The 14,569-nt window shown below is 37.3% G+C and overlaps 1 protein-coding gene across 1 annotated transcript in view; it reads right to left on the minus strand.

Annotated features, from left to right (window-relative positions):
- Positions 1-5,966, minus strand: part of RYR3 (ryanodine receptor 3) — a 537,566-nt gene extending 531,600 nt beyond the window's left edge. The window contains exon 1 of the mRNA XM_019551798.1: positions 5,682-5,966. Coding sequence (XP_019407343.1) covers positions 5,682-5,732 — 51 coding nt within the window. The 5' untranslated portion in view covers positions 5,733-5,966. The remainder of the gene's footprint in view (positions 1-5,681) is intronic.
- Between the last annotated feature and the right edge of the window lie 8,603 nt (positions 5,967-14,569).

Consider the following 14,569-nt stretch of genomic DNA (forward strand, 5'->3'; position numbering starts at 1 on the left):
TGGTATCTGCAACTCCATTGGACTTGGTGTTGTCTGCAGATTTGCTAAATGTAACTTGATCCCCATCATCCAAATTATGATAAAGATTTTAAACAATACCAAACCCGGGACAGACCCCTAGGAAACTCCACTTGATACCTCCTCCCAACTACACATTGAGTCACTGATGATTCCTCACTGGGTATGATGATCCATCCAGTTATATATCCACTTTATCCAATCTGTATTTCCTTGGCCTGTTAATGAAAATGTAATGGGAGAGGGTGTCAAAAGCCTTGCTCAAGTGAAGGTATATCACTTCCACTACTCTCCCTGCATCCACAGAGCCCGTTACCTTATCATGGAAGGAAATCAGATTGGTCAGGCATGATTTGTGCTCCATGATCTTTCCAGATATTGAAATTAGGCTAAATAATCTGTAGTTCCCCAGATCCTCATCCTTCCTTTTCTTAAAGATGGGAATTGTTTGCTCTTTTACAGTCATCTGGGACCTCACCTGACCTCCACAAGTTCTTAAAGAGGATTGCCAGTGGCTCCAAAATTACTCAGCCAATTCTTTCAGTGCATCCCATCCAGCCTTGACAACTTGAAACCGTCTAACTTCTCCATGTAATCCCTAGCCCATTACACAAGGCTGCTTGACTCACTCCCTCTCTTTGCTGCCAACTGTGCTGGGCAGATGATAGCTGCCCCTATTTCCAAAAACTAAAGTACCAAAATGCATTAAATATTTCAGCATTCTCTGCATCATCCATAACTAGATTGTCTTCTGCATTTTGTAAGGGACCTATGGTTTCTTCCTCTTAATTTTCACATGCTTATAGAAACCCTTTTAATTGGCTTTTATCTCCCTTGACAGTTGCATTATGACCAAGTTTTCATTTTTTTGTAGGATTCCGTTTTTGAGTTTCAACTAACCAAAGAGACTTCTGTCTAGCCAAGCTGGTATCTTGTTGCACTTCCCATTCTTCTGTGGCAGTGGGATAGCTTGCTCTTACATACTTTCAAAGGCCTCCCTGGATCCCTTTCCCTTCAAACTTGCCTCCAGGGAATTTGCCTATGCACCAGAACCCTGAGTTTGCTCAAATCTGCTTTGCTGAAACCCAGTGTCTGATTCTGATTTTCTCCTCCTTTTCTTCCCTTAGGATCTTGAACACTATCATTTCCTGGTCACTGTCATCCAAATTACCTTTCACTTTCACATTCTCATTCTCAACCAATTCCTTGGTGATCAGTGAGATGTGTGAAATTTGTGATGATAATCACAGACAATTATTTGAAAGACATGCAACACTTTCACAGACAGTTATTTCTTTATACCTCACTAGATTTCTGAAAATCCAAAGGGTTCTTGCCAAACTCTGTTGAATAGGACCTCTAAGCCAAGCCAAAACAAACAAAAAAAGGAAAAAACCCACAAGTAAAGACCCCCTCCTTTTTCCTTCTGAAAAACTTGTGTGAGTCCTTCTCTATAAACAGCAGATTGCTGCACCCACCATCTATGACAGAGCAATTTCCTTTTCTTACCCATCAGGTCTTACATAATGTCTGGATTCTAGTGTTTTCATCTGAACACTTGTACAATTATGTCAGTGAGACAAATGAAAAAGGCAGCTGCTTGGGAACAGAAATTGGCATGGGAAGAATAATTTACATTTTTTTAAGTTAGTACAACCACTGTTACCTATTTACAGGTAAAAATGGAGCATTTGTGACAAGTATTGATGAGAAGATGACATGTGCATTCACACGTATACACACATATTCCATATTTACTCAAATCCAAGAATTTTCCCTACTCAACAGGTGGTTTCTGTGGCTCTGACCCTGATCCGGGACAGAGGCATAGCCTCTCCCTGAAGCCTCTGCTTTGCACTGACTCTGTTCTTCCACCTCTGCCGCATCTACCCAGTCCCTACTCCTGCCTCTGCCCCTCCCCAGCCATCTCCCATTGCTACTTCACCTCAGTCATGGCTCCAGCTCTGGTTCCACTCTGGCCAGGATCAAAGCACAATGTGGCTCTAGCCCATGCTTTACCAAGCAGCCGCAGAGATGGCAGTGGCAGCTCTCACCCCTGAGCCAAGGTAAAGCTGTCACTGCTACAACTGCTGGTGCCCGAGCCAAAGCTGAAGCCATGACTGAGGGTAAGTGACAGCTGGGGGGCCAAATGGGAGGGGCAAGTGGCAGCAGGGGCAGAGGAGGAAAGTGATACAGGGCAGGCAGCAGAGAACAGGCTGCTCAATTCCCATCCCCACCCTTTCCCATGCCACTGCTTTTCCCATTGCAGCAGAGAGGGAAGGATGAATTTAAGATGACCTTTCAATAATTAGATTCTATACATGGAAAAATTAATCCAAATTTTAAATTTCCTCATGTATATAATACGATTATTGGACGGCTGTCTTAAATTCAAAGTTTTCTTGGATTTGGCTAAATGCTGTATTGTAAGCATCCATGAAAAAATATCATTACACTGGGGAAACAGGATTCACTGAATTGTGTCATATGGTCTACCTGTGATTTGCTAAGATTGGACATCAAAATTACTTTGAGCAGGATGAGGCCCAGCAAATTTCTGAAGTATGTTATTAGTTATAACACACCATTTATCAGTATGACTACTACAGCACCGACTCTAACCTGGAAAATTAGTTTGGCATATTTCTCTGTAAGTGCATATAATAATGACTTTCATTTTGTTTCCTTCATCAATCCCCTGTTAAAAGTTATTATGCTGGTATTTTCAATGAAGCAAAATAAATGCCACCGGATCCAAGACATTACCTCATATTCATTTGGTTTGGCAGCGATGTGTGGCAAAAAAACTCTAGAAAAATCTCCCCTGTGAAAATCTAAATCACAACAGCAAACAAACTTATCTGAGATACTTAACCAACATGCACTAGCCTAACAGCAGGATTCTTTCAAACTCTTCAGCATGATATTGGAAACAGCACACTGTCATAATTTTTTACAACAAATGCTGTAGGAATGTTACAAACAAGCACTTTATGTAATAAACTTAAATCAGGTATTGTCCTCCCACCCACCAAATATACACCACACACACGAGTGTACATAAAAATACTCAGTCATTCAGTGTTCAGGATAAAGGCAGGTTATAGGCTGTAAACAAAAACTAAAAGAAACAATCCTAAACATTATCTAAAACAACTTCAGACATATTTTACAGAATGAATTAAAAAAGCTGGAAAAGTAAGGGGAAAAAAAAACCTTACCTTGAACCTTTTCAAAATGTTTAGGTAATTGTCAGGGAAAGTAAAGAATAATAATTACTGTTATATTAACAAAGTCTTTGTCTTTTATTTCTATTATTTATATTGCTGTAATACATGAAGACTCCAGTTAGATGTCAGGACATCCTTAATCTATTCAACATATACACAAAGAACAAAAAACTATTCCTGCCTCAAAGACCTTACAGTCCAAGTATATAAATGGAGCTAAAGATTGAAACACTTTAGAAATGGGTATGGATATCAATTTAACTGTTCCTGAAAGGCTGGCACTTTTGGATATAAAGAGTTCAGTCTTAAAATGATCTGGAAGTGAAACATTCTAAAAATCATTGGAAGTGTCGGGAATGTGGAGCCCTAAAATACCAAAATGAAACTTTCCTAGAGCAAAAGAATTAATGTGTCTGTGAAAGTGCTAGAGGATAATTACACGAGTTAATCTTTTGTTTTATACTTCATCTAAAAGGCACAAAGTGGTGCCTATACTGTAGTTCAGTGATTCCTACAGATTGAAAAACAAGAATGATTAAGATGTATTTGTTCAGTAGAAAATTCTATTCCACTAGAGGTCATTCTTCTGATTTAGGTAGCCCTAATCCTGAAAAAAAGGATTCTGGCTAGGGGAAAAGTCTAATGGGCCAGTTTCATTGACGAAGAACAGTGCTTATGAAGGGTCTCATGATAACTATGTTGTATACATGCAAGCATGGGAAGTACAAGGTGGAAAATAAAGTAATTTATGGCCCTTATCATTGTGCCTAATAAATTCCCTGTACACTGGGGAGATCTGGAAACATTTTAATAGCTTTTACCATTTCCCTGAATAGGAGTAAATTGCATGGAAAGAGTGAAGGAGTGCTGCTGCATTTGTGCCCTGCAAGGAGAACATGTAAAGGGAGCAGTCACAACCCTGGGAAATGAAGAATAGTATCCCCTTCTTCCCATCTAGTTTCCTCTAGAGCTTCTTAAACCCTCTCATATGCCTTAGTGCTTAGCACTTTATTCAGTAACAGCTAAAAAGGATTGCAACAGAGTCCCCCTGGACAGTGCGAATAGGTCACAGCAGTGAGAACTGCCATCTCAAGTAGCAGTCATGACTCAACTATGGAGGGGCTGTTATTGAGAAAGGGTGTTCCATGGAAGAAATATCTTGAAAAAGTGAAAAGATAAAAGGGCATGATACCGTTGTCAGAAGAAAGCATTTTCTCCCAAAGACTGAGCTACCCACCAAATGTATTTCAGAAAAGTGGTCCTTTTGGGGGGCTGGGAGGGAAGATTAACCATCAGTCAGGGTGGTTAATTGGGGCTGATCTTCTCTGGAATGATCTGTTTCTTCTGGAACTTCTCACAGCCATGAAAGTGCCAGTGACACTTCATCACACATAACAGTTTGCATAAGCAGCTACCTTCCTATGTCCCTCCCCACTCCAAGTAACAATGTGTGGCAAATACCTATTTTGGATAGTGAGCATGTCTATTTGGAGGCTTAGTTTTTTAAAGTTGTATCATCAGCTCTAGGGACTCTCTGTTTCTGAAACACTTTCTACAATGAATGAAAAGCGATGATGGCATGGGAAAAGGAGGAGGGAACACACTTTAACCAACAGGAATTTCTTCATCTCATTTACACTACAACACATACCAAGGTATAAAGGGTGGGGGGAGGAGAGAAAAAGCCATCCCTTCACCTCCCATCAGCAAAGTTAATGTGTGAAAAGCCCTTGCATAAAAGTCCAAATTGGTTGTCATGCTAGGTTTGTGTAAAGCCTTAAAGAAGAATGGTGTGAGGACTGTTTATAGAAAATTGCACTGGGTGAAGGCTATTTTGCTAATTAACACCCCTAGCCAAATAAATCCTTGCCTTCTCTTAAAATGAACCTCTTTTGATTAGAAATCTGTTTTCTGCTTATTTGTAAAGATCCCAATCCCACCTTTGTTGGTATTCCCTATACACAAGTGTGCTTCTGAATGCATGTGTGTGTGTTGGAAGGGGGTCAGAAGGGGCTATTCTTGCTTGGTTTATTCATCGTTTTAGGGCTCTCCTATCTGCAAAGCTTCTGTTAATGTCAGTGAAATCTAACCTATACAGAAGTTTCAGAGGTCAGGTATTTGGCATGCAGCATTTAGAAACCCAAGTACAAAGTTGATGAGGACGCTTCAAACACAGGGGATTACAGCGGAGATAGGTCTCCTTATACCAAATTGCAACTAAGGCTGGCTATCGAGCAGATTCAAGAAAGAGCCCACTGAGACTGCCTGCCTAATGCTGTTATAGCTCATATTCTTGCATTATTTTCACTGACTAAACGAAGCCTCCCACTTTACAAAGCCAGCACAGAAATTTTATGTTTAATGCAATGCAACAGAAATAGACACAAGACAGTAAAACGATCTGCTACATGACCTAGAAAAGCAGATACTTACAGTTCGTAGAAACTGTATTTCATCTTCCCCTCCTTCACCCCCTTCAGCCATGGCTCTTGAGGAGTCAGCTCTGCTAAGACTCTGATCGCCTCCACTGGCAGCTTGCTGTGCTCGTACAGCTCCTCTTCTCCTATCAGTATTAGCATATAGCTAATCCACAGCCATATAGGGAGCCCAGCTAACTCCACTGCACTGCAGACTGTCAGTCAACCCCCTCACTGCCAGAGCCAACTGCGCTGCCTTCCCCAGCTACACAGCAAGCAAATCCTTTTATTTTTTCTCTTTGCCCCCTACCCTAGAGAGAAGCTTACTGCTAAGGTATTGCAGGAAGCATTCTATGCATCAGTAGTTTTCCTCAAATGTCTGCCCACAGCAGCAATAATGGTGAAGCATTAATAAAAAGCAGAGCTCACATTCCCATTTTCAGAGATTAGGGTCTACAATTTTGCATGGAAAAGTATCAAATCTAGAAGTGTGGACCTTTGGTTTATACAAAGAGATGCAAGCTCAATGTTCATTGGAAGAGCTCATTTTGACAAAGGATTTTTCAGCCTGCTTACATTAACTTCTGTTTATTACTCCTCTGCATAGGCAGCTGTGAGTCTAATTGGCAAGACGATTTAATGGTCCAAAGCTTCTGTGCAATTGTTAACGCTGTCCCTTTCAATTGTAGTCATAGTAGGGATTGCAAACTTTTCATTTGAACCATTGTAAAGCTGCACTCAAACATTTATGGCTCTACATAATTCAGTTCGAGATCTGTAAATTTCTATTATGTTAAAAATAAAGCTGTTAAAATTACTTTAAATCCATGTTAAATGAAAGAAAGATTAAATTAAGAAGAAGAAAGATTAAATTAATAATAATATTTAGCATTTATATACAATTTTCTCCACCGTAAATGTCCAAATGAGCAAGTTATAAATGGAACCTCAACCCTGGAACACCATTTCTCCAAGAAAATGTCCAGATTTGTGGTGCCAGAAAAGCTAGTTGCAAGGCTTTCCTCTAGGCAATAACATGGCCCATAACAGCATAATATCCAAGTGCTTCACAGGCATTCATTGAAATGACTAATACATATATGTAAGGTATAGTTGTATGCAATTCCTATTTTACTGATGGGAAACTAAGGAAGAGAGAGAAAATGACTTGCATGAAGCAACACAAGATATCAGTAGCAGAGCCAAGTATACCAGTAAGCAATTAGCCAGTGGTTTGGGAGATCTGACTCACCTATTCTTCTTTCCACTAGGGTACCAGGTGCAGGGAAAAGTAAGGAGGAGAAGGAATCATCCAAACAATGGTCTCCTGGTAGGAGCACATATTAGCCCACCAAGTCTTTGTACGCTGTGACCAGAAGGAAAAAGGTGATAGGAACCCCTTGTAATATATATTTTAAATGTTCAGATGCCAAACACAGGTGATTTCTGCTATTCAGGAAATCAGTTTTTTCTGTTTTAAAAGGGTTGAGTCCCTTCTCTTACATAGTTTTCACTTGCTGTCCACTAGGAAGCCTCCCACAAGGTTACAAAGAGAAGTGAAATACCCCTATAAAAAGCTCACTCCAAGAAATAAGTCTACAATTATACCCCAAAAGACAACTAAATGTGGTACTCGGTATTACACTGAAAAGGCAGCAGCAGTTGGAGAGGCTTGTGTTCTGCATACACTTAGCTGAATTTTAGCAATGACTACAGGTTTGGCATGAATATTTTTTGCTATGCTAGTGTGTGTTTAATATTTGTTTTTAAAGCAAACATGCTACAAAATACTGTACTATATAGGAAAAAGATTCTAAACTACAATCACTCATAACAAGTTAACATGCATTCTTGCAATATACAAAAAACTGACCATAGTTAGGGGTATCCAGTTTTTATGCAAATTTTTATCCATATAAAAACTAAGCATCTTTTCAATTTGGAAGAGTATAGCGTCTGAAGGTTTTGTTCCAAAACAGTTTAAAGGAAATTAAATTAAATTTACATCACCAAACTATATTTGCTCATTTTCTACCAAGCTGGGTATAATTCTCATCCTATGGAAGTTGGTAGAAATTAAGTCACCTTTAACTTAATGTGTCCAGGATTTTAAACAACAGATAATAGTTAATTTTCTGCTTATTTTGATTTGAAAATTCATTTAGACTGTACCAATGCATAAAGAGGTACCAGATATCCAAAATTCTGCCTAATATCAATTCATATCAGTGGCATTTGTTTTATTATATTTGTTAGACAGTCCCTCTTTATTTTTCTTTGCTTAATGCTTGCTTTTATAAAATTCTCAATGTGTTATTTTAGTAAACAATTTCCTGCCCCAGTAAGCAAAATATTTTGGTTAGATTACATGTTTTTAAAATTGACAAGTGAACTGTAACACTTTTACAATATTTGTATTCCTTAGAGTTTTCTTCTGCTTGGTATTATGTCTACATGTTTAATGATAAAAATATTCAGTTGCTATCACAGAACAAAATTTACAGTTTTCTCAAGAAGCCATAGCTGTCAGGGTTTTGTTTCATGCTTTCCCCGAGGCTCTCTGAAATTGAGACCTACCAGTTTATGAAGCTGCACTTAAGCAGATAATTCTCACTTGCACAAAACAGTACTTTTGATTTCTAATCTCTATGTTCCAATTCATCTTGCAATTCAGTTTTGCAGATTTATTAAAGCTATGACGGAAAACAATTTACTCCAGATCACTGCATTTTTATTTTTTTTTTATAATTCAATTCAAAATGGCCACACATGCATTTCAGGGAGAGAAGTAGGTATATAGTGGGTACATCTACACAAGACATTATCTGCACAGCAGCCTAATAACACTGCACAGTAGTGTGCCAAGAAAAACCCAGGCTAATATGCTACTGTGCAATAACTGTCAGTTACTGTGCACTGTTTTAGTACTTGGTAATCCAAGAACAAACTCAGTGCGCAGTAACTATGGTACATTAAAGAATATGTAGACGCCCCCACTGTAAACTACTTTAATTCAGAGTTTTATGCATATTTTTAAAACAATATTGTGCTTAATTTTGCATTTAATTTTTTTCCAGTGAGTCGGTCTACTGAGGTCAATCAATCAAAATCAAGACCATTATGATCTCCTGATTTATTTCAACTGACTATCAATTTGTTGTTTTACCATATCTCCAGCTGAATCCATTCTTGGCATGGGCTATGGTTCCTTAAAGTTAACCCCAAAACTTCTTATCTACAAAATTTACAGAACATAAAAAGTATCTTCCAAAGAAATATATTTTCTGTCAGTCATCAACATGTTGCTTTGCTTATATTCCAGAACACAAAAGCTCTAGTCTCTTACAAAGAGATACATGATGACTCTTCACATGTGTTCTTGCTTCTAGCTTGTTTTTTGGCAGGCTTTCTATTGCTTCTGCCAACCAATAAGTCAGAATTTTCATAGTGGCACCAGCCTAGCAGTGGAAACCAGTAGCACAGAGAAATTTACAACAGGAAGTAAACATCCTTGCTGTGGCAACTAGAAAATATCTGGAGCTAAACTAATTTTAGTTATGTTTGTTTCAACTTTTATAAATTGGCTTAAACTAAGCAGAGATGAATCATAAAGACTATAAAATAATTTATAAAATGTGTGGATGTAGATATGCTCACTGGCATTTTTATAGGTGGGACATATTAGGTGGGTGGAATCACCCTAGGTAGGGTGACCTCTCAAACTTCGAGCTTCACTGAAGTCTTAAAAGGGGAAATCTAAGCTTGTCTAAGTGATCAGCAGTGGTTTAAGAGCATCATCTGAACCAAGGTGAATTTTACCAAAAGAATCTCACTCTTCGTGCTACAGTTGTTCTCTATCCCATTCTTATTCAAGATCTTGGAGAAGCGACTTGTTTATCTATATTTTGATAATCACAATCTACTTGTTTATCTTTTGAATACCCTACAATAACAAATCATAGTGCTTTTGGCTATTTTTTTTTAAATAGCTCTAACACAGAACCTTAAATACAAACCCCTGTCAAGTATGATTTGAATCTTATGACCCAAATTAATGTCCTATATTTTGGTCTGAAATCAGATTTAAATTAGGAAGGAACCATCTTTTAGCACGAACAAGGATACAGCAGAAATCTTAGTAAAAAAGCTGATCACTATAATTGCAAACTATGATAAGAGAAACCTGTAATGAACTCTGCTGTGTTTATCAGATTTCTGTAGTTACTCAGATTATTCCTAGTCAATTTATCTAACAGCTTTCACTTTCACTTTTCAGCTATGCCTAATTTTAATTATAAGGAGTGGGGGGGAAAGGGCAGGGAATAAAGTGCAGTTGACCTTACAAAATACTGGTCATGATTACACTTGTAGGAGTTCTCTTTTAGGTTTAGTGCATGGTCTTTAGTTTTTAAAGTGTTCTGTTCATTGTAAAATTTGTGCACATTTAAAAAAAATAAATCAGTTGGCAAAATCAGGACACACATAAACATGCTAATCATGGAAGAAGAGTATCTCATAAATGTTTTTGAATTCTTACCAATGATTCTTGGTTCACCAATGAAATAGATGAGTGCTTGAGCAGACAATCTTATATCACTTTTTCGCAGTCCTCAAGATCATCCTGCTCCTGCATTAAAAACAACGTGTAACAGTTCACTCAAATGAAAAATAAGTATGATGCGATATTGAGCAAAACATTAAAGAATATATTTCAAATAACAACAGCCACTGCCATGAGGAAGTAATCAGATTTGCTGTGCATTCCCCATGTTATACCCCAGATAAACTTATCCTCCATCCACACAGAAACATTGAGTGATACTATCATTTTCTCCCCAATTTGAGCAAGTGATACATGTGTAATCCTGTTAATAATTATAAGTTCCCACTAGTGGCACAAAAGACTCAGTACACATAAGCAAGATCGAAGGATTTTGCTACAATACCTACTTCTACATAGATCAGAGCATTTTTATTCCATTATTTATGATTGTGATGATAATTTATATTGCTCTTGCAAGTTTATACATCTTACTTTTTGGAACCAATTATTATGGAATTAGAATTATCACAGCATATAGTTTAGATCAGAATATTTCAACTTTTAAATGGTCAGATTTAAAAAGCATTTCCCAATTTCTTTGCTTTCTAGTCATTTAAAATGGAGCATGGTTAGTTTATTTGTAGGCATATCTAAAACTCAGCTAAAGGTCTGCACCTGTTCTTTTCTGTTCTGTTCTGCTGAGGATTTCAACTTCCTTGTGGCTTTAAAACCATCTTAGATGCTTCTACTTTGTTTTTTCAACTCAGTTTTGTTTTGCACTGTCAGATCATATTATACAGTTATTCTTAAACATAGTACTGTAGTATATAATATGCTTTGGAGCCCACTATACCTTCACTATCCAACATATGTTTGAGCAACCTCAATGTTCTTCCAATAAAATGAGAAGCAAAGACAGTAATTCAGAGGATACAGTCAGAACCTAAAAGGATCACCTGTTTTGCACAGGAAAGCTACTGAACTCTGAGGCTGGAGACTTACATAGGCCCTCAAAGCCCATCACTACTGTTTCTGAAGGCAGTTTTTAAATGTAGAAAAATCTCAAAAACACAGTTTTGATATGAAAAGGTAGGGGAAAATTGTGCATACACTAGGTACTACATTTAGAGTGGCAAAGTCAAGTAATAGATTTATTAAAAAAACCCACAACTTTAATTAATATTATATTTTCTTTTGTATTTTGGAGTGCAATTTCTTTTCAGCCAATTTGAAATGAATTCACTTGAATAATAAAAAGCTAGTATTAATATATAAACATTACATTTTTGACATTGTATCATAACATATTATAAATACACCAGGTCGTTTTTAATCAAACCTCATTTTAATAGAAATATAAATCATTTTGATATTCTAATTTAGTAAAATCATAGATCCATTTTCTTTGCCCAAAGCCCCAGAACTCTGACCTGCAAGACCCATTGCTCAGGCTCTATGCCAGGAAAGCATACATTCACAGCATAACACATGGTTTTCAAGTTTATTACCCAGTCACACAGCAGCTCAATATTATCTCATGAGAGAGGCTCTCTCCATGAGATGTTAATAGAGATGAGTTTTACAACTTATGAGTACCATTTGTTAACCTTAATAATATCTGATGTAGAAAAGGTTTCTTATTCAATAGACCTTTTCCAGTTCCTTTAGGTGATGGAGGTTTCCACTACCCTACATAACAGGACTCTTCAGAAGAGCCACTTGATTTCCCATGACCTCCTGATTAGAGGATGAAAATAATACAAGATGCTATTATGCAATATGGAGATGATCTGCTTAGTGTCTGAAAACAAAATTATCAGACGTTACTTCCCATAATATTTCCATAAAATGGTATTTAGGCTGACTGCAGGGAGGCCAATTGACCTCACAGCTAAAATAAAAATTGCTACTTACACTTGCCAACACTAGGAAGGATCAGGAAGGGATCACTGTTGTACATGTAAGCTGCCTAAAAAGGTTAAGATTCAATAGTTCAAGTAAAATTCATAATCTCCCCAGTTCTGTGCATCTAGCCTACATCAAATACAGATACTCCTATTACTACAGTGGACAGAAACAGTAAAGAGAGCCAGAAATAAAGAAAAACATTGACGAACATATGCTGAAAAACACAATAAAATTTGCTATACTTCCCTTTTTTCCTTCTAATTTGATTGATCTTCAAAGCTAATGTTAGATTGCCATCTGGTGGTATAGATGAAAAAAAAACTAAGGTTGGGCATCATATGGTAAATGTGACAAAACTAGTGTTATAACAATAATTTGATTCAGACTCAATTTAAGAATAAAACAGATGGCAACAATTTTTTAAAGACACTGCTTGCACATTACTAGCCTTTTCTCTTTTACAAGTTAAACCCAAATAATTTAGATTAGAATATCAGTCTCACTTTTCAGTGCATTTTTGACCGATAAGCTGCTAAGGGTTACGTTATTAGGTATCTGTCTTGAGAAACAATAGGGTGAAGTTTCAGCTCACTGTGTATCTATGAATGTGGCTGTAGAGCCCAATTCTTAAAATGACAGTTTCTTTCGAACTTATCACATCCTGAATGTGGTGTGGGGTTCTTCCTGAGATCTTTTTGCTCAAAAGCCTTCACTCCATGCTTAGTAGATTGTTTCCAAGTGCTTCAATCCTTAGCAAACTTCTCCCAGTTGTTCTCTTTCACATCTCTTGCAAATATCTTGAAACGGAGATTTCTACAATTTCTTAAACCATAATCTGAAGCTAGTTCCCACTCTGGGGATAATAGTATAGTTCCCAATTACACATAAATGTTGCAAAAAGCAAACAAACAAACAAAAAACACCCCACAAAAAAACAAAAACAAACCCAGCATTCACGTTTTAAATATAGTGCCCAACAGTTATACAGAAATGTGTACTTGCAACATGGTCAGCTCTACACAGCGAAGTGTAAAGTAGGGCTGGAGATCTCACTGGCTTGGTCAGCCAGGACTGTGGACTGAAGGAGCTAGAGTCAGACCTGGAGGCAGCTGCAGGCTGTTGTTCCAGCACTCTAGAGACTAAAGCCCTGGATCCACCTATTCATCACGAGGCAGCAACTCTATGGGAAGTCCCATGAATTAAAGAAAACATACGTCTCCCCATCCATCAAGGCCCCTGATGCTCATGGGCCATTTAAAACCATATCCGCACAAACCATGGGAGATATGGATATTTGATACACAAATGAAATATTAAAAAAGACAAAAACAACCCCAAAAACAAAACAAAAAAACCACAACTCTGTAGCGTGCAACTGTGGTCCCTCAGAACACATCATAAAACATAAAACAACTCAATGTTCATTCAACAAACATGGAGGTATCACGGCAATACACTCTGCTTTTCCTAATGGTTCTCCTGATGTAAATGTCTGACTTCACCACCTAAATGTAAAATTATAGTTGCTGTTCTGTATCTGTATCAGCCATATGAAAGAAGAAGGAACTAAAGGCTTATCTGAGGACAACTGACTGGTGTGTTGGGGAGAGGGGGAAAATTAAGGTGCTGACTATGTCACCACAGTGTTGATATTTCTTTACCTTTTACATGTCCCTTCCTTCTGGCCTGTTAAACTGTGACCCCTAACCCCTATGTTTTTTCTATATCAAAGTTGGAATTCCCCCTCATTTCTTGTGCCAGTTTCTGGGGCTATACAGGAATAAAAAATAATAATAATAATAATAATTTTAAAAAAAACCTGTCCGGTGAAAAGTTTCTTCTTGCATGAAGACTAGGAGTATTTCCACATCATAAAGAGGAGTTCCATTCAGAGCACTCCCTTCAGAAGAAAGCCAAATTCTTGGAAGAAGCAGAAGTAAAATAATAAGAGCCTTAAAAGAATATAAGAACATACTTTAAAAGATATCTAAATTAAGTAACAGAATTTGTTTTTGAATGTGTGAATGCTAAATCTGTGTTTATTCAACTAGGTATTAGGGGAAATATTTCATGGACAGCAAAATAAATTTCTGCTATCAGTTTGTTCAGTTTTAAGCTTCTGATCCAAAAATCTAAGCCACTCAAGTTACCTAAAAGAATTATTTTTCTGTGAAAGAAAAATATTTCTACAGCTATTAAAATTACCTGACACCCTCCCCACTTCACTAACTTTATTCCTAAAAGCTTTTGAGTTTTATGATCAACTTTTCTAAAAATGTCAACCTCTGGCTGAAACCACACCTGGGAATTTCACCACATAAAAGATGGTTACAAAACCGAGTAAAACAGGCAGTTTTAACAAAAAGAATCAGACTACCTTAGTAGAAGGCATTCAGTAGATTGAACCAAGCATATTAAAAATGAGTTAAATTATCATTTTAAAGTACCACCTA

The sequence above is a fragment of the Crocodylus porosus genome, unplaced genomic scaffold, assembly GCF_001723895.1.
Source record: "Crocodylus porosus isolate Cpor-Errol unplaced genomic scaffold, CroPor_comp1, whole genome shotgun sequence".
Classification (NCBI taxonomy): domain Eukaryota; kingdom Metazoa; phylum Chordata; order Crocodylia; family Crocodylidae; genus Crocodylus; species Crocodylus porosus.